We start from the raw sequence: 25,751 nt of genomic DNA on the forward strand, positions 1-25,751 counted from the left end.
ATATTTTTTAATTGGTTAGACTGTAATATTATTTTCATCCTGGTAGTACAAAGCATAGCTTACTTACACTTGCATATGAAGTTGTACAAATGATCCAAGTGTCTTGGATAACTTCATCTGTTAAATTAATAATAACAATATATGGTGAAACTGAAGCGTCTTTCTGCTCCCTTGATAGGGTAAATGGAATACACATGTAGTTCTAATTAATTCTTCTTAGTGCACCATACAACATATAACACATACTGTACAACAAATTAATAATTATACATTTTAAAAAATCTAATACAAAGTTTATATATATTAAATACCAACTATAAATGCATTTTACATAAGTGGACAATGAAACCTTGTATATTGCTTCAGATGTCTTCTGATTTGTCAACTGTAGTTACTCAAGAACAGTAAACTTTTTTACCTGCAACATGCCTTCAAACCCCTAGCTGAATCACATTTCTAAAAATCTTTGGTACAACATGCTGGTTTCAAAAGTTGAAGTATCTGGCAAAAATGTTGAAGAAAGGTATGTATATATATTTCGGTAGATTATACAACAGATCTACTCACCCTGCAACACTTCTGATGCACCCAATTGCAGTAATTGGTACCATCCAGCCTAAGAGCACCAAAATGACCCTGTAGGTGTTTCAATCACTGGATTAGAAAGGCAGTAAATGGAGTATGCTATTATATACAGGTATCTAAAGACACATTTTGAGGGACATAAATTTTGACTCTTACCTAGAGGTCTGCTTTTTGTCAAAATTAATCACGGAAGACTAGAACAGTACTAAGTAACATTTAATTACATAAAGAAAAAAAACTGATGTGGGATTTGTAGCTTTAAACAATCACTTAGGAGGCAAAGGAAGGTGATGTGCAATAATATGGTAGTTCTACATTAGGCCTTGTTTGTGTTGCCTTTTTTAAAACTGATGGTATCACTGTAGTAAAACTTTCAAGGAACTGGCTATTTCTTAGCATTACCTAAACAAGACAAAGGTAATCAAACTCTCACTTTCAATTAAACAAACACATGGTTAAAACAACATTCTTTATTATTTCAAATGTAATCAAAATGACAGTAGTTACAGAAATTACAGACAGTTAGGGTATGATTTCTGTCTTTAACTGAACCCTAGAAGCAATGGGAAAAAGCTTTAAACAACCACCAACCTGACAGGTGTACATTTTCAGATGTTATTTTTTCACATTTTCAAAGAATACAGGCAATCCTAATTAAAGAAGCACAATGTGTTCTCTCTGCTTCTGTCAGCTCATGAATGTTTTCTTTTAAAATTGTTGCAAAAAGAACAGCCCACTTTAATAGTGTTATAACAACATCATAACATTGCTTTCCTCTAAAAGCATGTTAAGTTCACTTAAAAGTTAGGTAAAATGACGAAACTGGTTAAATGATGCAAGTGTCTAAGGCAGTACAATAGACCACAGCAAATGGATTTCAGTGGGGGTAAATCCACATGATTAACTCTCAGCTTAATACTATTGGAAAGTTTACTGCAGCACACCTCTCCCCAGTGAGGAGGAAGCATCATCACCATGACCTTTTTGTAGTTTATTTCTTTGTGCAACTTCAATGCGTCATCAAACATTTGCAGATTCAGGTAAATATATTGGTGAAATTAACTGTTAAAATACTTGCAGGTCATTTTCAAAGCTTTTTGTTGTCCATTGTAAAAGGTACTTGTGGTGTGCTGAAATGACTAGTAGCAGATAATGAGGAAAGAAAAAGACTGATTAAATTAATGAATATGTCAAAGGTTAAGCTGGTAAATTCCGGAGCTAATACGGTTCCAGGAATTTTCTCACTGGAACAAAAAGCTTTTGAACTGTTCTTGTGAACAGCTTTTACTGTTTTATAATTGACAAAACACTGCAGTCTCCCCAGGTCACCAGCAGTTGCTATATTGCATGTATCACAGGGAAGTGATTAAGTCATTGACTCTGTAAAATGAAACAGTAAATAAGAATTAAAAAAGGCTAAAAGCTGGTTGAAGCTGACCTGTGATGATTCTTTGGTCTCAAAGTAGTTCAGAGCAGATAGATGTTCAGCAGTCAAGACTCATCTGTGCCATCAGTGATATTAATATGTGATTTGCATGTGCTTATTTGGAGTTGTGGCATGAAAGTTAATAATCCAATTTATGTTTTAATTTTTTGAGTGATACAGTATTGCAAACACAGCGCTTTTCGATGAGTTACAGGGGTTGTTGTTGCATGATAAGCTGATGATACCTGGGCAGAACCAGTGATCCCCAGTGGTGCTTGGACAACAGCACAGGACAATAAAGTATGTTAATCCTGGTCACTGTCATTTTATGGCTCAGACCGGATTAATACCTGATCTCTAAATGTACTGTACACTATTGCACAGTTACCAGAGTCACCAGCAGGGGCTATGTTGGGATCAGCTGTCCAGGATTCTCACAGCTCTTGGCAAACTGACTCTCCAGCACTCCAGGGTCCTGAACCGTAAACAGAGATCAGAGCTCAATGGCTTTGAGGGGTAAGCAGGTTAGAAGATCTTATCTGCCTATTCTCATCAACCCTGTTCAGTACAGGTGTCACCTCTGGGAGCTGAATGTGAAGAAATAATAGGTCACTCTAATCTAAAGATGAAGAAAAACTAAGGAGAACAATTTTTCCTCAAAAATATACTTACAACCATAATGAATAACTAGTTCCTGTAGAGAAAAATGCAGAATTTGGGGGGGGTGTAACAATTTTCAGAGGTAGCTTTTGTTATCCTGGGTTAAAAAATCTTTGATGTCAGTGCACAATGTACTGTAAACACAGTTGAGTGCAGCCTTCTGCAAACATGCTCATTTAAGGACAAAATGGCATAAATGGAAACAGCTTCATAACCAGAAACAACCCTAAAACGCGTTAACTGTAAATCTTATTTTTTCTCAATTTCACCAAACCAACCAGAAGAAAATCTCTCTCTAATTGCTGTGGCTTACAAATGATTAAAACACAAATGCACCACATGCAACAGAACACAAAGTCGGGTTTCTCAGATGGTCTAGCTAGCCTAACCATCCATACTTGAATCCTGGCGTGAAAGCCAGTCCTGACAGGGCAGAGTAATGGGCACCCCACTCCCTTCCTCATGGTATGGTAAGTTTCAATTTATCAATGTAAAATAACCCATTACACCACCCATCGTGTTTCTGGGATGTGGGGGGGAAACAGGAGGACCCAGTGATCAGAAGCCTCTGATCAAAAATCGAAACCCTGGAGCTGTGAGGCAGCAATGAGAAACAATGCTTCCAGTCACCCTTTTCAAATGACTTTCTCCGCCCTAATTTCCAGTGTTTTATTTATAACATTTCTTCATTGAAGATACCTACCACTCTAGTTTCTAACTCTATACATTTCTAATCTAATACAGTTTTCATAAAAAGTCATTTTAATATTACCATGTAATGTCATTTAAGCACTTAAGGGGCAATGGGATTTTCCAGATTTCTATTTTTTTCAACTCCATAATCAAGCATTTTTTTACTTTGCTCAACAGTCATAATTCCCAGCACAGCAAATACTATGTCTAATAATAAATGCGACAAGCATATTGCAGTTATGTCCATAGCAACGGAGCAGAAAAAAAATGGTTTATTTTTTACGGATGTATTTTGAAGGAAGGGATTACGCACAGCTCTGGAAGAGAAAATTAACAGAAATGTTGACGAGAGAAATGATATGCATGTTAAAATGTATTAAAAACCCAAGGCTGATTATATTTTGCTACAGCGTATATTAAGGCTTTGAGGGAAGGAAATCTAAACCCATTTCTGAGACACAACCTGAAACTGCAAATGTTTTCAATATTCTTAATGTGACGTTTTGTAAATAGATAATTAAGAGATGTTTCCAGTTTTCATGTCAGAAACTCTTGCACTGCGAGGGAAGCATAACAAAGAAAAAGACAATCCACCCGATGCAGTGCAGAAGAGCTCCTGCCAGCCTTCTATCCTCATCACCTCCACATGATATAAAGAATTCTAAAATAACCCAAATCAATTCATTAGGATGAATTAAACTGCAGCATCACCATACACACAAGATCCAGTCTAGCATACACTAAAAAAATAATGTAGAAAAATGTGCATTGATAGGATTGTGCAAAACTTCAGAAATCAAAATATTGAAAAGATGATGTACCTCGTGTACCTAAAGAAAGCAAGCCAATCTAAATTAACTACAAAAAAAATTATACACACATGGAACAGTGTAACCTCAGTTTACAATGTGTTGACATAAAAACATCACAGCTAACCACTGAATTGTCAGCTGTGATCACTGTTTCTACTATGAAAAGCCACTCTACAAGACAGTGTGGTAACTGTCCAAAACAACAACTTAAAATGTATATTTAAGAAGCAGGACTTAAGAATTTTTTTGCAAAAAAGGAAAACATCTGAAAATAGATAATTTTTAAACCAAAATAAAAGAAGGATCATTTAAGCAAAATTAAAATCCTAGTTTTTTCATGTGGAATATCACAAACTGTTGCAGTCATAAGAGTTAGCACCTCGGTGTCTCTTAACACAGGTCAGTTCTAGTTAACATTCCATAAAACATGTTAACTGTAAACATTTCAATCAAAATAAGGAATTCTGGGACACATTGATGCATTTTAAAATGGTGTGGGGAATACTGTATAAAATCACACTCAAACCCCTTACATGATATGAGAACCTAACACCTTACCTAAACTTAAAATGTGAAATCTCTGCTCACAAAAACTGCTTTGTGATTTGAAAAATATATAGTCCCCCCCCCCTTCAAGCCTTACACCAGCAGAGCTGCAGAAAATAACACCTATTAAGCTAAATCCCTTAAAAAATAATTTCACTGCTTAAATGCTTGTCAACAAAAGAAGCTGGCTTCCACTGATCTGTAGAATTCAGTTGTAATTTAGCTCCTTGATAACATGAAATGTACGATTCACATTGCAACTGATCTTTGTGAACCCCATGAAGAGAGAATCTCAGAACACAGTCATTCTGGCAGCAGTCCTCCCTGCATTTCCTGTGTGTGTCCAGCTGGTTCAGCCCGGGAGGAATGTTTCAAGATTGCTAAGGAAGACAACTATGCAGTGGTTCTCTCAAATAAGATGAGCCTCTTATTAAAATTCAAAGCTCATCCATGATTTGTTTCTTCTGTCAACAGCTGTAGGCTAGAATGTGTGGTTTCACAAAGATGCCACCCAAATTCCCACACCTGTAAGCCAGCACTTGTACATGACCCTTCGGGAACATTCAGCACTGTTCTGACACAATAAATCCTTCCTTCTCTTGACCCACAGGCTCCACCTCGGCATAAGCTGGATGTCCAGAACCCCTGCGAAATTTCATAGCAGGCCATCTGCTTGGACGTCTCTGGAAAGCAGAAGATATAGGAGAGCAGGTATGTGACTGCTTGAGTTTTCTGGACTTCATTTAATTATTTATGGCAAACATGACTTGAGTCCCTGCACTGCTATTACGATTACAGTCAAATATTTTTAAGCAAGGCACCTTATATTCACAACACTTTATTATGTGATGCCTTATTATCCTGTTGCATAGCAAGCATTTGGAAGTCTGGAGACACAGCATACAGGACTCTTCTCAAAGTACTGAAATGTAGAATGACCATCAGTAGTGTTTGCCATATAATGATTTGTTGTTTCCTCGTTAATGCGTTGAATGAATGACGTCTTTGGTTAAGGTGTGTCTGAAACTTTTGAAGGCTAGATGGCAACAGGTTTGGATGCTGACGAATAAAACATCCATTGATTTTTAATTAATTTAATTAAAACCGTTTTGATGTTTCAGTTTATTCATTTCCCGAATCACACATCAAAAAAAGCAGGTACCTTGTTTCTTACTTGTTATTATTTTAAACATTGTTTTGCATTCCATTCTGCTGTGAGTGTGAGTTATGACTCTTTTTTTTTCAAATTTGATACCACCTACTATGTTTCTCTTTATTTCCTCAGTTTGGAATCTCCAATTTCTGCTTATCTCACAATCTTTGAAACAACACAAATGTGCATCTTTTTTTACCCTCTATCAGAATTAGCACTGAGCAGAGGACAGTTCATGGGCTGCTTGCAGGCTGCAGAGATCACCTTACTGCACCTAATACTGAGGCCACACCGGCTGACTAAGACCCAGTAAAATCTATCAGCACTTGGCCATTTCTGCATTGCTCCTTAGGGAGCCAAGGTTATAGTTCTCAAATTCTTTAGTTGCCGCTATAAATTGAGGGTTTCTTATCATGCATAGAACCCTACTCTCCTGAAATGTGTAGGCAAGCATGCTCTGTGGGTCTTAAAAACATGCATGCAATATCACTCACTGGGAAATTCCATTTAAAAAAATGTTACTTTGTTTCAGATAAGGCAACATGATAATGATATAAAAATGATACAGCCACTTAGGAGTATGACACTGAACAATAATCCAATACAAAATTAAAGATGTAGGTCATTTCTAAGAAAATCTAAATATCAATCAATCATACTACATTATTTTAAATCATCTCAAGCAAACAAGATAAAATCTTTAATGCATTCTCAATGAATTACCACCAAAGGAGAAATAATGGATGGCTAGTTGAATGATATACTTTATAGCTTAAATTACAAAGAAGTCATGAATATTTATTAAGAGTCCAATAGGTAAAGTTTAATGGAAGAATGCCTGCCAAAGTATATATTAATGATAACCATGCTCTAAGAGCTACTGTTTTAATCCAAAATTCGCTCCATCTTAAAAATGTTTTATGTCTTAACAACATTTCAGTACAAAAGCTGTTCTACACAATAACAATCCTCACACTTTTTTTTTTCCATTTTGGGGGACTACCTGTAATTTCTGAAAGATAATTTTCACATCATAATTTAAAACTTCGAAATGTAATACAACCATTGAAGAGATCTAGCAATGCTCACAAGAGAATAAAGCTGTACAGGATGCAAAGCCGTTTGCCCATATCCTGAGGCATTTTCAGTGCTCTGTCATGCTCAGTAAGGCACTTTTATTGTGTTAAATCGATTTTGTTATTAGACTGTGTTTCTCTATACTTCTCTTGTGCAGATGGGTACAATTTTTCAAGTGTGCAAACTTGTGTGTACTCCCTCCTGACTGTAGGGGACTACTGTTTTTTTTACTTCTTTGGCATTATACCAGTTGTGTTTTAGCTAGAAATGGAAGCTTGCCGTTTGTTGTGATTCGACCTGTTGACAATAAAACCATAACGTGGTGAAATAAAGTATGTATGTTTACGTTATTCTGTTGCCTCTGTAAAATATAGATATAAGAGAGACAATGCACCACAATTTATATGCATTATTCTTTGAATTCAGTTAATTACTAAAGAATTGTTTTATTTGCTCAGCTTAGGTAATGCACAAATGTACCATAACAAATGAAAATGTTTCTAGATTGTGTGGAACCATGCCTTTAACTTAATTTAATGGAGTTGCCACTACTATGAGAAAATGTTTGCTAGAATACGAGATGCGTATGTTGCTCAGGTCAAATTGATATTTCTTCAAAATCCTCTCCCATCCCTGGAGAAATGTCCAAAAATTTGAGAATGCAATGTAGGAAATCTACTGTGGTGCATTTGTGAAAATAAAGATGCAGTGTATGTTTGAAAACCAAATCATGCAGGAACTCACCTCAATAAAGAAGAGACTTGCAGCAGATGTGGGATTGTGGTACATGTAGACAGTAATCAGGATGGCTGCAGCCAAGATGAGCACGATTAATAGGATGCCAACTATCAAACCAGCATGCAGTCTACCTCCTTTCTGTTCAGCTGTGCTGTCAGCTGGAGAGGCTGTAAAATATCATAAATGCACATTATAGTGTAGAAGCTAAGAAGGGATAACAGCTATCCCTAGAAGCTATGTAGAGATATACATACAATAGAATAAAGGAGATTGGTTTACAAATCAGGATTAAGCATGACAAATTACATAAACATGAAAAATGGCAGTATCAAATAAGGTAGACTTAAGGTGAATATAGCTCAATATTTTTCTGTCAAACATCACTCAAAGTCAGTCTACTCATTCTATAGAATGAAGGTAGAAGCCAGAATTTAGGAAATTTTCTACCTGAATGCTAACCTCTGCAAGCTTCCAGTAAACAAAAAAAAAGCAAGAGGAAAACAACTGTTTGAGATTTAGGTTAAAATGAGGGTGTGCCAAAACAGACACAGAAATGTTAGTCTTTCCCCAAACAAATTTATATCAGTGAGTACTGATGTCATAGCTGGCTATGTAGGAGCATACCAGAAGACAGGTACTGTATGAAGATAACGTCCTAAAGAATCCTGCTTTGTGAATTTTGTAACAGGATCTTTAACCCATTCTTAGTCTGTTGATATAAAGCCAACTGTTGTTGTGTATAAAGGTAGTAATTAAGTTACTTATAGCACTGCCAATAATGGTATGAATTAGAATAACTACAACTTCTAACGAATGTTTTTTGGAACTGCTTAGAAAGGTTTTGGACTGGATACGAGAAGCCACATTATACAGTAAGTATGTGCAAATGACAAGGTTGGCATGGCTGCAGTGGTTGAAAATTAAGGTAAGATCTGTACTTCCAGTATCACTTCTTCAATATTCTCTAAACAGGATTCCCCTGCCTCTGCTTTTTCCCCAGCAGAGGTCACTCTGACCATGCTTCCTCTCTGCTATACTGATCACAGGATGAACAGCAGAGCTCTCTCACTATTCCCAAAACACAACAGCTTTTATTTCTTCCTTTTAATAAAAATGCAAAGTAGCTAAATATTACATAATGACCAGACCATCAAACAATATGCACATCGTTTGTTTTCCTTGCATTTCAATTTATATTTCCATGAAACGGTAGACAGCTACTACAAGACGATGAGCTTCCTCCATGTGTGAAAGGCCATATCACATACATCTTAGTGAAAAGAAGGGCAAAGGTTCTTCTTAAAGCAGACACTACACACTAAAAGAGCCTGATGTGCATTCTATAACAGTAAGATCAACATTGCTGTCTATCCGATCAGTTATTCAGAAGTACTGTAGAAGCCTGGATGAAAAAAAAATCTCATACAAGGTTTAAAAGATCCTGCATATTGCATAAAAGAATATTACATTTACAGGAGACACTTCTTTAAATAAAATAGTTTTGCGCGTTTGGAACAGGTTATACTGCCAATGTTATAGAAGCTGATACCTTTCTTCTTTCAAGAAACAGCTGGCTGATGCTCATATTCTCATATCATTTAGTTACTAACAACCAAAAGAACTAGATGGACCAATGGCTTCCTCTCATTTGCAACATTTCTTTTTTCTAGTATGCAATAACTTCAATTTATTCTCAAGGATCCCACAACACTTTAAAAGTTAGATCATGAACTTCTGAAAGGAGACTGCAAGTCTGTAGAAACAAAATAAAGTACACACCTCTTCTGACTGAAACCTCATATTGCATCAGCTGGATATAACCAATTCTACAAAGCCTCTGAAACAATGATATTCCAGCTGTGGAGCCTCAGATAAGATCACATAGCTAAAATTAAATAGTATTTGGCCTCAAGATCCAAAAGCAGTTAGATAAGCCAAGGCAATTTAATTAGCAGGTTGTAATCTTCTAGCTACAATTATAAATGAACTGTACAACTTTGTGTTCTGAGATAATTTTGTTCTCCACCATTGTTATACTATCCTACTGATATTGTAACCTGTCATTAGTTGGGCCATCTGAAAGACTGCATCTTTATTGGCTGGGTTCTAATTCCTTTAGATTAAGGGCATGCTACCTAACCATTGCTACCATGCATATAGTTTTGTGAAGAAGAGCTTAGGAGAAAACTGGTTAATAAAGCTTCGAGCTTCTTGCTGGTGAAAACTGTCATATTTATACAGGTAACTTTCCTGTCAGCAACATTAAATATGATACATCTTTACCTCAATTTAATCATGCTCTAACGTGTTGTTACACAGCTGACTGCAGTAATATTTTGAGGCATATTCCTTATAAACCTGTTCCAGGATTTAATTTGATTTTTCTACCCATTCTGTCATTGTAAATTAGAATGTGTGTTCTAACTGACTTCTCTAGGTTGAAAAAAATTTTTTAAATAATGACATGTACTACGTGACGTGGGCAGATGCTGCAGTAACTGACTGTATAACATCTTCCAACATCCAACATCTTTATATAAAGTGACTTTATAAGCAGGCCTACAGGGTGCGTCATCACATCCGAATGTCCTTCCAGAAGAGTGAGTACTAAGTATGAGATCAGCTCACTAATGTAATAGGAAAGATGAACAGTTACTAGAAAAAGGAAACAGGTTACTACTTTCTAGTTTGCCTAGAATGTGACTATAGATTTTTATTGGTAACACAGATATTGAACATGCATATACAGGTAGCTATTTTGCAATATGAGACTACCAATTTTGGATGGTTTATTATTTTCAATGCTGGCTTGTAGAGTTCCAACTAAATTAACAAGAACAATCGCCTTTCAACACTTCAGGATAAAGAATACAGGCTTAATGAAAAGCGAATTATTTACTGCCAAAGGAAAGGTATGCTTTCATTTTTCAAATGGCTATTCCTAGATCTACATGTGTGAAACATTTTCAAAATATGAAGAAGAAAATAAAAAAAAAACTGATAGAATATAATTAAAAAAGGAGCTTTAGAAAGATGGCTTTTCGCATGATTTTCAAGGTATTAACATGCATATTAAAAAGTTCAAACCGACTATCAGAAGAAGCAGGTATAGTACTACGGAATGAAAAGTATTTTTTTTAAAGTCTGAAAAAAGCCAGTGAATTGATAAAAGCAGTAGGAGAGGCAGCCCTCAGCCAAAATCATTATTACAAATTGCCCATGGGTTTTATTTTGTGGACATCGATTGTACATGTATCACAAATCAATTCATTGCACTTCTGCTTCTGTTTCTGCCCTTGTTGCTTGTTCATCCATCTGATGTTGCCTGAATGCCTTACTAATTTTAATCACAGATGAAAAATAATAGTGCATTAAACACGGATGCATGAAAAATTTAAAGGAAAAAAGCACCTTTCCAAAGGTTCGTTTTTTCACGTATGTAAAACAATTTTCCTTGTACTGCTGGTAACTATTTCCGATTCTCTGGAGTAATGTGTGTTATTGCCAACATTGCCAGATGCCAAATGCGGTAGGAACCAAAAATGATGTGAAAATATCTGAGAAATGTCCTGTCAGGACAAACTGGCACACATTGGAATAACATGTTTCTAAAAACTGTCATGTTTAACTATCAATCAATGGACTATCAATGAACTAGATGGAATCTAGTTTACTGTATATTAATGTCTGCTTAGTCAAATGATTATCATCCTAGTATCCCATTTATAGCCCCATGTTAAAATACATTGTCTCGAGATTCCATCCCTGTTTCCAGCAATATGATAAAAATCTAATTCATATTAACCAAAGCCTGGAGTATGGAAATTGCTACAGTACAGTGTTTATCTTGCTCCATAAACACAGGGGTCTAATGCAGCATTTTAATCTAGGGCATTTTTGTATTAATGAAATAATGACCCTCATACCCTAATATCTTTTACTAACAACCAAAGGAGCTAAATGTACTAGAACTAGGTGCTTATTTCTCTGTTTGCATTTCTATATAAGAAATACAATTTTGTTTTACAGCAAACTCCCTAGTACCAAATATGTGATGTGTAATACTTTCTCTCACACATTTCAAACAATCTGAGCGTTAATATGAAAAATGAGAAAATGACAAGATTCGAGATTTTACAGTACATCATAATGACATAATTATTATTTAATCATTCCAAACAAAATGAAAACCTGATCAAAGGAGCAAATTATTTAATCCTGGATTAAATAATTAATCTTTATGGACAGTTGTTTCATATTGCACAATGTGCAACTTTTAAGACCAGGGAAGAATGTAAGCAAAAAAAAACAACTAAACAACAGCAGCAGCATTATCAGCTGGTAACCAGTTCTCAGAACCTAGACTTGGCTGGTCTGGTCTGTGGCACTCTTCCCTGTGAACCAGAACCCCAGTATGATGATTGTTCTTTGGGTGACACATGTAACTGAGGTCCCCAATACATGGTCATCAAAGATCCCATGACACTGTTTGTAAGACAAGAGGTGTTACCCTGGTGTCCTGGCAAAATTCTTCTCTGAATTTGAATGATCTAGCCTGCCTAAAGCTTCTGCTTAATTCAGCTGATGAAGTAATTTCTCTACCTGATCTTTGTAGTGAGGCTGCTAGTGCATAATGGCTTCATATAAAACGTGGGTGAAGTGGTTCTCTTTTTCTCCTTTATATAAAGTTCTTTAGAATTCTTAAGGATGTAAAGACTAGATAATGTGTTTTATTATAGTTTACATAACCAAAAGTGTTTTATAAACAAGCTTTCATTATAAATCTTGTAACTTATGAAGAGTCACAGTAAATCTGTGCTGTTTAAGGTCAATACAAGTTAGCAATTACACACAATATGCTTTCTAAATTCACTAATTAATGTAGCATCTCACAGAATAAAACTGTTTTTAGTGGAATCACTTTCTGTTTTTTGTAATTTTCAAAATGTATTACTTTCAAGAAAATAAAGTAATTCCTTTAATCAGACACTGAATTTGTTGTCTTCGGTCATATCTCCAGCCAGATATTATACTTGCATACGTATTTTTGTTGTTTTGAAATATACATTTAATTTCTTCCATAGAAAACTGGTCACCCTTTAGGACAAACATTCGGTCAAAACCATGACAAGTCTTCGTCAACCTGATGAAAGAGTTATTTCTATTGTTGTACTAGCTCAGCAGGAATTCTGGTTTGCTTCAAAACAAAAAGTAGTGTGACGAGGGAAATTTGCAGAATTTACTATGGAGATCTGTTGTGATCCCAGTGGGGAAAAAACAAGAAAACGGACTGACAACCATCACAAATCGTTGGATATTTTCTGTCCTAAAACTCTGCAGAAACTCTTCAGGGTTTACTCCTTTGTTCACCAGTACCCCCCTAGCTTGCTTTAACCAGATTTATTTTGTCTAACTATTTTATCAGAAAGGCAATTCCCAACCTGGAAACCAGGTTTGCCTGCTGCTTTTTTCCAGAAAGTGTGTGATCTTTTGGTATTTTTGGAAGCACACTCAGGCTTCTACCTCCATTAGCCTGTGACTGAGAAATCACATTGTAGAAATGGTGATATACAGTTTGTCACTGACTTTAAGTTTGCTTTTTAAATAGCATTTTTCACTATATAAACCGTGGCTGTTACCACACACAGTGAAAACTGTCAGTCAACAAAAAGCCTATCGTCAGAATCCCAAGTGATAACAGTTATGAAAATCCAGAACAGAGAAGCATTAAAGCACAACTCTGTTATAGCAACACAGAAAGTGCTTGAGTGATTTTATGTTTTCAATAATCAGAATGACAGAGACGGTTTAGAACCATGACGACATTAGTGTGAAATACTGTTTCATGGCCAACAGCATGGGAAATTGGTTGACCAGTAGAGACATGAAATAAATTCTGGTATGCTGTTCTACTCTGCTTCAGTGAGGGATGAGAGAAATCTCACTGAACTGTCCCTGAACTTGTTCTCAATTTGAAATGGATCAATACTATGCCAGATGCCAATCGCAATATATTGACAATTGCAGTTATAAATTGCAGTCTGTACCACTGATTTATTAAAGACTATATAAATCACGCAATGTGTATTTTTTTGTGAAGGTGCATTATGGTTGAATATAATCAATATTTTCAAAGGTTCTAGTGATGTTATTAAAAAATAATTGTCTAACTTACCAACGAAAATATGCTGTTTCACCTTAAAAATATTTTTTCTAAAAAATAGTACTTCTCTGTTAGTTGCTTTAATGTGATATTGACTCAAAAGAAAATGGGCTGTAGACCTTTTTGTTTCAGTCCTAGATAACATCATTAAATTGCTGCAAAGGAACAAGTAATAGGTTTATTCCTTGCTGAAAAGAGAAGAAAGAAAACACAACGTTTCGGCTGTGGAACCTTCTTCGGGTTTCATGTGACACATTTAATGGCCAATCAAGACATATTAAATCACAATGTTGTGTGTAAGGAAGTTACAGTTTTAGTTAAATTAAAAAATAGAATATTGTTCACTCTTGAAATGAAGCATGTAAACACATCAACCATCTGTATGTACTGTATTTAGAAAACCAAGAATATACAACATGAAAACAGATGTCAAACTTTAATTTGTAAATGTCATTAATTTAAAGTGACAGTGGGAGAGATACTGTCTGAAGCTGAGAACAGCTGCTAAATTAATCAATAAATCAATCATAGCTGAGCATGTCAGCATGTTGCAGACAGACTCTAGACAGAAGTGTATTAGTTTTACTTTATACTTTATACTTTATACGACTAAATACAAAAGTTAGCCTTGGCAGTTCTTTAATAAATTTGTTTTAGGAACATTATCTACTCAGCGGAATTTTAAACACACTGAAGCTTCAAAATGAGCACGCAGTAAAAAATCAAATAAGTGGCCTAATGGAGCAGCACATCGGTTTTCCACATGATAAACCTTGTACAGAGGGTAAAGCGTGATGCATTTAAGAAAATGCCTGTGAAATGAAACACAGACATACATATATACAGGAACAAGTAATAGGTTTATTCCATGCTGAAAAAAAGAAGAAAGAGAACACAACGTTTCGGCCGTGGAGCCTTCTTCAGGTGTGACACCTGAAGAAGGCTCCACGGCCGAAACGTTGTGTTTTCTTTCTTCTTTTTTTCAGCATGGAATAAACCTATTACTTGTTCCTTTGCAGCCTACGCATGCTGACGCAGCTACCCACCTGAGATACATATATACATATGTACATATTATACTGTATACAAATAACTGTCATGGTGCCACTCTAGGTAGACCCTGAGAGATAATACTTCATATTTCTTTTAGTACCTTTTCTTGAACTTATATTATTGTTAAATACACATACTGTACTGTAAATGTATTATCAGCACTTCCTCCCTCTTGTCTTATTATTTGATTGTCACTGATTATACTATGGTGTTTCTTAATTAATAAGAAAGTGAGATACATTATCATATTGTTTGGATTGTATAGCTGGGGTGATTATTTTGATGACATAATAAGATGCATGTAATCAAAAACAGAAAAGACAAAGCAGGAAGGCACAGAAGTATTAAAAACAATGACAACAAAGTGTCTCTCAACACTAGGTAGTTCTAGAAACAGAGCTTATGAAGCAAGAAACTGCCATTTTCCTATCAGTGAATAAAAATTCTTAATTTGGCAGCTATGTGAAGTGAAAATTCTCCTTTGTCTCATAGTGCATTATTTATAAGGTTTTCATTTAAGTATTATTCGGGAACCTGTGAGATCAGTGTAAATTCAACTATCCAAGAAATCAGCACAAAATGCACAACAATCTGTGTGCTTGTATCTTAAGTGTATGACATTGGCATTAACTAAGAGGAGTACAGGTGAACTAAAACCCATAAAAACTGCAAGCTATCAGAATTTTGCAGAATGAAATAAATCCTCATAGGTGATACAGATAAACAGGTGAAAAGGAAAAATTCTGCATCATTCTGCAAGTTTGGAAAGCACATAATTCTGCCATCATATGGCCCTCTTTCCTGCCCACATGGTTACTAAGTGGATAGACTGTCTGATACTACAATGGTATGAAGCTGTCCATGGCTGAACTGCTGCAGGGCTGGTAATGGAGGTGCAACAGATGAGGTACCTGGGTGCTTTTGGCAACCAGACTGATGTTCAGTTCTTGTGTCCTAGTTAAAAAAAAAACAAAATACGTACAGTACAAAAAGAAAATTCAACAATACAAGTAATTAAAATAATTACATCAAAGCCACATTCATTTATAAAGCTTAAATGATAGGGTTGTAACTGTTTTCAGTCACATCTACCTGCAATTAAAATAGACTACTATTCGAATAACAAGAGAATCACAGCCAATTAGAGAAATTTTTGGTTACATTGCAACCCTGATTTCCTAGTTTTTAAAGACTCTACGATAGAGAACGTGTGTCTATTATTCAATGTAATTGAATTTAAGAATGCAAATGGTGTTTATTTGGTGGATTATCATATATATACACAATACATATTGTATATTTCAGTAATTTGGCCAAACCATAATTTAAAGAGGCGTAAAGGCATGAATTAGACAATGTTTTTACTGTCTAATCTTTCCTGGCTGAAGAGAAATCGAACCCGCTACAAAGGTGGAGAATGGGGTTGTTATGATCGTCATCCCTCCTCTAGAGGGCGCTCCGACCCTTTTGTGTTTTTAGTTTCATTATCACGTACACCTGTCCCTGGATTCACCGTCCTTTATTTAAACCCAGTGCTCCGGAAGCCTGGGGCTCTGCTATGGAATGCGGACGACCGGAGGCCCGCCAAGCATCAAGTTGCCCTACGTCCGAAAGTCCGAAAGGCTTCTGAACGGCGTCCAGACCAGCTGAGTCTGGGGCTCGGAGCACCTGGCCTCGTCACTCTGTTTTTAATTTCCTTGTTCCTGTCCCTGATCCCGTTCCTGGTTTTAATCGTGTGTCTTGGAAGGATCTCCTGGCACTTGGACCCTGGACTGCACCCTAGTTTCCCATTTTGGACTACCCTCGTTTGGACATCCCCCATGCACCTGGATCACTGTATATTTTATTGATAAGTATTTTACTGATTAGATTTTTGTTTACCAATCTTTCTTTCAATATATTACCTTCTTATCCTTTTTATAACCAAGTGCATTGTTTGTTATATACAGTATGTTCAAAGAAATTAATTTTAATTCAGATCCTTCTTATTTCAAACTGAGAACTTCAGGACAAGAAATAAAATAGAAATGACCCCTCATTTTCTATGAGAAGTCACTAAATGCTTCATTGGGGGCTTTTATATGTATGTTATTTCTATAATGAACATAAAATGTAATGGATTCCAATTCTCTTAATTAGAAATTACAATTCAACAACCAAGGCAGCACAGTTGCACAGTGATTAGCATAGCCGCCTTGTCGCACTGGGGCCCTGTGTTCAATTCCTTGTTTGGATTTTTTTTCTTCTACCCCTGTTTGTATGGGTTTTCTTTTAAATGCTCTGATTTCCTCCCATAGTCCAAAGACATAGTGGTAGGTTAACTGCTTGCTTGGAAAACTGGCCCTGGTGAGAGTGAGTGTATGTCTATGTTTCTATCTCCTTGTGCTGTTGCTTGTAACTTTTGTTGTAGGCTTTGGTTCCCCCATGACCCTGAACAGGATGAAGCAGTTAGATGACGGATGGATGGAATTTAATAAGTGAAGAACTAAAATATAATTTTAACTGCTTTAAATTTTTTTATTTAAAAACCTTATCGGTATTGGAGCTGAATTTCTCATATGGAAGACAAGGCAGTTATTATGAGTACCCTGAATGTTCCAAAAGACTGCTTACACCTAGATTTAAACAAAATGTCTAGTTTCCTCTGACTCAATTAAAGATTATAATGCTGTGTATTATAATCCTGCACAGATCAGCAAAGACTTTATTAACCTCTATTCATAACTCTGTACCTCTGAAGTCTGCCCAGACCTGCTTAAGATTAAAATATTCTTGAAACTACTTGCAACTACCCTAGCAGACTGCCAAATAGGTGGGGCTTTTAGATGTTCACATAACTCTGCAGGTGTTGAAGGCAGTTGTTCAATCAAGCCAAAATCCTGGCCTTGGCAGCATTCTCATACTGTACCTGAGCTTCTGCTGGCAGTGAGAGAAAAAACTGTGTCTTATAATACAGGTCAGAAAATTTGTTTTAATTTAATTTCTTCTTATGAAGATAAAGACCAATTTGATCCACTTTAGCATAACCTATAGGCCACTTTTGTTACTAAATGTGGACATTAAGCTTTTTGCAAAGGTTCTTTTTAAGAGAATACATACATGTGCCACCTAATACGTCACAATCAAACAAGCTTTTTAAAAAGGTTGTTTTGCTTGAGATCATAAATAATGCCTTATCCACACAACAGCATTGGATTGTTTAAAATTGAACTACCCCAATGAAACAAATTTCCTTGCAGGGACTCATCACAACCAAACATGGAAGGCAACAGCTCTCAAAATGCAGATCCTGAAATTCAGCCACCTGTTTTAACAACTTCACACAGTACTCTACACTAAAAGAAAACGGTACTCTGTTCTCAGAAACACTGCAATAGATACTGTATATGTATCCGCATTAGCGAAAAGTGCACTGCGGTATACTAGTTTTGTTCAACATGCCAAATTCAGCCCCTTACTGCTCAAAGAAGATCGATAGGTGACACTTGGGTTGCGTTAAATAATAATAATTGCATACACTTATATAGTGCATTTCTAGACACTTCACTCAAAGCACTTTACAGGTAATTAGGACTTCCCTCCACTAATGTATAAGTAGCATCCACCTGGATGATGCGATGGCAGCCACAGGGCACCAGTACACTCACCATACACCAGAATAGAGTGGTGAAGCCAGTTCAAAGATGGGGATTATTAGGAGGCCATGATTGATAAAGGCCAATGGGAAATCTGGCCAGATTGACCCCTACTCATTTTGAGAAACACCTGGGATTTTTAATGCCCACAGAGATTCAGGACCTCGGTTTTACATCTCATCCGAAGAACTGCGCCTTTTTACAATATAGTATCCCTGTCTCTATACTGGGGCATTAGGACCCACACAGACTGCAGGGTGAGCAACTCCTGATGGCCCCACTAACACCACTTCCAGCTGCAACTTTAGTTTTTCCCAGGAGGTCTCCCATCTATGTACTTGCCAGGCTCACACCTGCCTAGATTCAGTGGGTTGCCAATTGTGAACTGCAGGGTGATACGGCTGCTGATGTTACTGAAACATTTAATCTGTTAATCAGTTTTTTCTTTGTCTAATAATCATATTTCTAGAAAATATTACATATTTGATGTTATTAATATTTTATGTTATATAAACATAAAATATGCAGCCTAGCTACTGTTTTAAAATGTAACATGGCTAGATCCTTTAGATTTAAAGCTCTCACATTAGACTACTATGTAAGGTACTGGAAACCTATTTTTTAAATCCACTTAATATGGAATCAAGAAACGAAAGGGACATTTAGTTTCTGCAGTAAAGTTATTTCATATGTAAAGATATTAGCTTGATTATGATTTTCTGAACTAAATTGCGTCTTAACAAAATGATTTAGATATATCAAACGGTTTCCACTTTGTTAAGCATGATTCATGAATTTTTTACAGCCTTCACTTCTTTTAAATGCCTTTTGATTTTTGACGCACAATGTTTCAGATGTCAATAACACTTATATAGCGCTTTTCAGGACACTCCACTCAAGTGCTTTACAGGTAACAGGGTCTCCCCTCCACCACCACCAATGTGCAGCATACACCTGGATGATGCGACGGCAGCCATAGTGCGCCAAAACGCTCACCACACCTCAGCTATCAGTGGGGAGGAGAGCAGAGTAATGAAGCCAATTCAAAGATGTGGATTATTAGGAGGCCATGATTGGTAAGGAAATTTGGCCAGGACGCCAGGGTAACACCCCTACTCTTTTTCAAGAAATGTCCTGGGATTTTTAATGACCACAGAGACCTTGGTTTTACATCTCATCCGAAGGACGGCGCCTGTTTACAGTATAGTGTCCCCGTCACTATTTTGGGGCATTAGGAACCACATGGACCGCAGGGTGACCACCCCCTGCTGGGCCCACTAACACCTCTTCCAGCAGCAACCTTAGGAGGAAGGTCTCACATCCAGGTACTGACCAGGCTCACACCTGCTTAGCTTCAGTGGGTTGCCAGTTGTGAGTGATATGGCTGCTGGCTTATAACTTTGCAAGGAAAACACACCTTTTATTCAAACAATGTCTATCATCTAGTTTCAGTTTTTCTAAAAGTTTCTAAGTTTACCCTTTTGTGTATGTGTAATTTTGTGTATGTGTATATTATAATAATTATAATAATATAATTATAGTGAAGAGATTTATGTATGTGCTGTATATTATGTAAGTGCTGTATATTAATGAATTGTTTATTAGTGACCCAAACACATTTCTAAATGACGTGCCGTACAGTTTGTTTGTAATAGAGTTCACATCAACTCTATTAGAGTAGAGATCTATCAATACTGTTTCCAATCATGATAGTAGCAAATAGCACAATTTGGGTTTTCCATTAATCTGTACCAAGAGCTTTTGCTATATATTTGAAACTATTTTATCATAAAAGAAAATACTCTTTGAAAATTCTCTCTGCTTTTTAAAAACATTTCACATGTTACAAACTGTACTGCAATTGTAGCATCAACCAGCAGTTTGAGGAGAGACCATTTGCATTCATTTCCCTACCCCCAGCAGTTGACAGAAAGCGTATAAATTGCATGAGAGGTGTCTTTATCATGTAAATTGCCCATTGTTGTTTTTTGTCAATGGACAACAGGGATAAATGCAGTGACACCATTTATAAAAAAGGCTGACAGACTAGTTTTCTTCAGAAACTCAGGTTAAGATGGATAAAGATATTTTAACACTTTTCAAAGTGTTTTAAAATGCTTTCTTAGTTGTTTGTGTGGTGGCATCGGTACTGATAATTGTAATAGGTTCCGAAAATTAATGAAGATAAGCAACAAATTCATTGAAGTAACTTAAATAAACCTGAATACCCTAAATGCATCTATAAAAAAGGGTACTAAATAAGGCCAAGGGTATTATGGAGTCCGGGGCACAACCTCTCCACTATGAATTTACATTACTCTCATCTGGTAGAAGCCTCTGTGTCCCCAGGTAAACTTGTCAAACCTGCACTGAACTGCTCTGTGCCTTTTTGCATTCCTACACACTGAGTCTGATTTAGGCAATCAATGTGTGAACTGTAAACATTAGTAACACTTCTGAAATTCCAAAATAAATGCTAGTAAACTAGTCATGTTTGAAGATCTTATCATTTTTGGAGGATTAACAAACACTGTAGAAACAGAAAATTAAATTAAAAAAGATTTTGATAAAATTCATATGTGGGCAAATACCTGATGTGCAGATGGTGAGTATACTTTTTGCATGCAAGTAGTGGAAATGTGATCTACACTGTATGAATACAAAATGGAAAATGCAGAGCTAGAAGAGGATACTTATGAAAAAGACTAAGTTTTAAGAAAAAGTGCATTTTTGGGGGGCACTTATTTTTTTCCCCCTGGAATTGTGAACTAGGATGAAACTACTATACTCTAATTAAGGACACCTGTTCCAATCAGAAAAGAAAGAAATCGTTTTGGGGCAAAACAGAAAGAAAGTTTTCTTGGGGATTTTAAATGCTTAGGCAAAACACTCAGAACTCTATTATATATAGTGAACAATGTGTTGATTCCTTTCCCCTAGAGCCTTTGTTACTCTTTCTAAGTAAACAGTACAGGATTGCAGTACAGACGTATAAAAATAGACCTGTTTAAGAAAATACTAAATTCTGTCTGCATTCTGGTGTTCCACTGTTTCGGGTTTTTCCCAGTCCCAGAAAGATTCAATGAGCACCAGAGATTCTCCTTAAGGAGCAGAAACCAAACTGTTGCCACAATGCTACAATATTTATGACAAAATGTTTTTGATTTTTAATAAAAACCTTTTTTGGTGTGTTTATGAGTAATTTTTAGTAAGTTTTTAGGCTGTGTTTTTTTATTCATATTGGTTTATTTTTTAAACACTTCTGGTTTGTTTGGTTTTACTTCCTCTGCAAGTAATTATAACATCACTAATCTTAATTATTTGTTGTTTAGAAATATATTGTTTATATATGATATTGTTAAAATGGGGAAGGGGGTTACAAAATCAATAAATGACCCCCAAACTTGTAAGGATTTCACCAAAAATATACTGTACCTGAGCATTTTCATGGTTGGTATAGCTAAAGGCACATTAATTCTTTGTTCTTTGTCACAGCTTTGGTGAAAAGGGTAATAATTCAGGCACACTTGGTTAAACAATATTTCTTAAAAATGACAATACACACCACACTACACAAAAAATAAATATACAACATACAAGTTTCCCTACCGTATGTACAAGTTTACAGACAAGGCATTTCAGAGACCTACAGTATGTCTTGACCACCCATTAAACCCCAGACTGCTACCAAGAACCACTATTGATTTTCATTCACCAGTAAATAACACAACATACCGTGCTGCAGTATCGCCAATGCAGTACTAAGAATTAACGGATGTTCTGAGTGGCTGCATCTCTATATCAAAACAAGCTTTCAGGCACAGGCACTTAATTGAAACAAGGGACTCCCCATGGGTCATACTTACAAAAAGCATTCAAAGGGCACAATGTTAGAGGTATACCTCAGATTACCACATTAAGATATAAATATTAAGACAGTCTTTCAAGGTTTTAGGTTTAGTTACATAGATTGGAAAACAAAACATTAAATTTTAGTAGCTGAAACTCAAATGGCTTCCTTACTCAATTTCAATAAAGATAGACTGTGAGCAGGATTGTCAGCTATCAGGGAACTGATCATAATATGATATGCTTTGAAGTATACAGTACCTTGAATACAACAGTTTTGTCAGCTACAGTAGGTACTGTACAAGAAAATATAAAAAGGATAGTGTCTCACCCCGACTTCAACAAGAAATGACTAGGTTGGTGCTGCCACCTAAACAAGACATCTACAGCAATTTCTGTCTAAGTTCACCAATTTACATTCATATCTCAAACTCTGCCAATGTGCCCTCTACTGTCTTTCCTTTTCTGGGCATAAAAGTTTCTGTATCAACTCCCATGGACAGCAAACATAATTACAAACATAAAGTACTGATATCACTTAAATATCTACTACATACACAGTATACTGTAGTTATCAGTTCAAAACAAATGCATTCGGTTTTAGGAGTTCATGAAGGACAACAGTCAAAAAAGAGAATAGAAATAGAACAGTATAGTAATGGAATCAGTAGATAATAGATTGTAATAGTTTGAAGTTATTCTACATATTATAATATTCTAAGAGTCTGTGGAGTACTATCAGGATCTCTGTTAGGATTACTGCTCTTCAATGATCTAGAATCTGGAAAAACTAAGGAGTGAATGCTCTGATGGTGGTAGTAGTGGGGGGTGTAATTAGAGGAGTAATTTTCTAGAGCAACAGAAACAAACTACCAATATAAAATGATAAACAACATATTGTAAAAATGTTTAGGTGGGTAGCTGCATCAGCATGCATAGGCTGCAAAGGAACAAGTAATAGGTTTATTCCATGCTGAAAAGAGAAGAAAGAAAACACAACATTTCGGCTGTGGTGCCTTCTTCATGTGTAAGCTTACACCCGAAGAAGGCTCCACAGCCGAAACGTCATAGTGTAAAAATGATAAAATAATATATTATTGTTACAGTGGTGAAAATAGTATTGCTCTGGAATCTGTCCAGAGAAAGCAACAAAGAAAAGCAAACATATTCAATTGAATTTTCTGCACTGACAGACTAAAATAAATATTTATAATTTATTATTTTTCCCACCAAAGGCTAAAAGACAATTCTTAAGAATTCTGTTACCAATTCTGCAAGTGCTAAAGGAAGTGTTTGTTTATATGAACAGGTTTTCATAAATCCATGAAAGAAGAACACGTGCAATATACCTACTGACAATTCAACTGCAATATACTGTATAACACACTCGGTCTTATGTGGGATTGTTATGTTTTATATTTTTATGCAGCCTAATTATATCACTCATTTTCTGTGTTATTAAGTATTTTATATCTCTTTTAAGTGCTTCATTGCCTGTGATAATAATGAATAAAATGGATGTGCTATTACGTGTCAATGGCCACCGACCATCACTCTTACACTAGGTTTATGTGCATAAATTGCAGTAAATGACTAATTGAAGTCATTACTGCAATGTGATGACTGTTTATTGAGTAGCTTTAGGAGAGACTCTATTGACTTCTTAGTGACTGAAATATAATTTAGAACATTTTTCAGGAAAAACTAGTATACTATGATAAAGACCTGTAATAAAGAGTTTCTGGCTTTCTGTAGTTTACTGTTAGATCTAACTGCTATAACCTTGTGAATGAACTTCAGATCTATCTTACTGTGTTGGGTAAAGACTGAGATAAGTCTGCTTAATTCTTGGATCTACTCATTTATAGAAATTGTTCTTATCGAAAGAAGTACAGCTAGCTATCCTTGTTCAATAACTGGACAGTCTGGAAAGATGCATTTGTTATTTACAAAATCTTTTTTATATCTTCTTTCTTTTGTTTTTGAATACCCTTTAATGTTGCTGTTTTGTTCTTTATTTGTTCAATGTTTATTTTCTAAAATGATTTTTTCTTTGAATTTTTTCTTATACTTTTCTGTCGTACAGCTCTAAATTTTGCTCAGATTTTAATTGGATTGAAATGAGCAGGAGAGATTCAGCATGCCTTTCTACCACAGCTCGATTTTCAATTATCCAAGTGGAACACTTGCATTCAGGAATTTAATTTTTTCTTCCATTTTTGAATTTGCCTAAAGGATAACAGTTGATGTGACTGACTATCTTTGATTCTTAAATTTTTGCTTGTTCTTGAACTGTAACAGGATTAATAAAATTGAAAGCCTGAAGCCTATAGTACATATTCTCGATCACTACTTAAACTGAAAGACATGGTTTAATTTGCTCCATAACTCAAGGTACATCCAAAATGATTTAACAGGATATATCTCTTTAAATACTTTTCACGCACAAGACTCAAAGTTTCATGATGAAACTTCCATACATATTAAATCTAAGTGGATCGTTTAACTCCATGGTTTGATTAGTTACATAATATTAAAGATTTTCTGTATACAATTTAAATCACCAAGACATGTTTCTCATTTTTATCTTACTTGAATAGCCACAAACACTACAAGTTCCATGTTTAGTCACTGTTGCTGTTCTCTGTTCCACAGTTCGGCAAATGTGCTGAACAATTTAATAAAATTGGCATTCAACTACCCATGCACTCTGATTATATAAAATTATTAAACAAATTCCTGAGAAATCAGACAATGAGGTATTATCATATCATACTCTAAAATTGTACTTTAGCTTACTATAAATGGAATACAGTACATGCAACAAAATCTTTTTAATGGTATTTAAAAATATTCCTATTGTATCCCATCTAAATGCGTATCATGTCACTATTTAAGCATCCTCTGTCACTGACAAGTTACATCAAGTCCTGTTCTGGCCAGTCTTTTGAATTAATTCTCTTGACTACAGTAAATAAGATTTCATGATCACAAACTGTTTGATAATGTGTTTCTTGTTGAAGAGCCATCATACAGGAATGTGTGCAGCAATTGGAGTGTCAATCAAATTATATCTCCAAATCATTTACATTCATTGTGTAACTCCCGCCTCTCTTCTAGACTGGGGCTGCAGTCCTCTGAATCATAAGCAATGGGTATGTTTGATAAATTTTACCTTTTAAATGGTTCAAGTCACCCTCAAGTTAAAATGACTCTGAAGACAAAGTTGCTGTGATTTTGTATAATATATCTTTACATTTAAAAGCAGCCTGCAACTTACATGTCCTTAATGCCAAAATGATATATTGCTTCACTAGAAACACTGTACGGTGAATTGTTTCAATCACTGGTGAGTAAAGGG

The 25,751-nt window shown here is 35.7% G+C and overlaps 1 protein-coding gene across 1 annotated transcript in view; it reads right to left on the reverse strand.

Annotated features, from left to right (window-relative positions):
- Nucleotides 1-1,045: 1,045 nt before the first annotated feature.
- The window catches only part of LOC148832880 (plexin domain-containing protein 2-like), a 208,039-nt gene continuing 183,333 nt past the window's right edge, over nt 1,046-25,751 (reverse strand). The window contains exons 13-14 of the mRNA XM_088919330.1: nt 7,697-7,857; nt 1,046-5,405 (exon numbers count right to left, since the gene is read on the reverse strand). Of these exons, the coding sequence (XP_088775456.1) occupies nt 5,286-5,405; nt 7,697-7,857 (281 nt within the window). The 3' untranslated portion in view covers nt 1,046-5,285. The remainder of the gene's footprint in view (nt 5,406-7,696; nt 7,858-25,751) is intronic.

Source organism: Atractosteus spatula, chromosome 6 (genome assembly GCF_055471065.1).
Source record: "Atractosteus spatula isolate fAtrSpa1 chromosome 6, fAtrSpa1.hap1, whole genome shotgun sequence".
NCBI lineage: Eukaryota > Metazoa > Chordata > Actinopteri > Semionotiformes > Lepisosteidae > Atractosteus > Atractosteus spatula.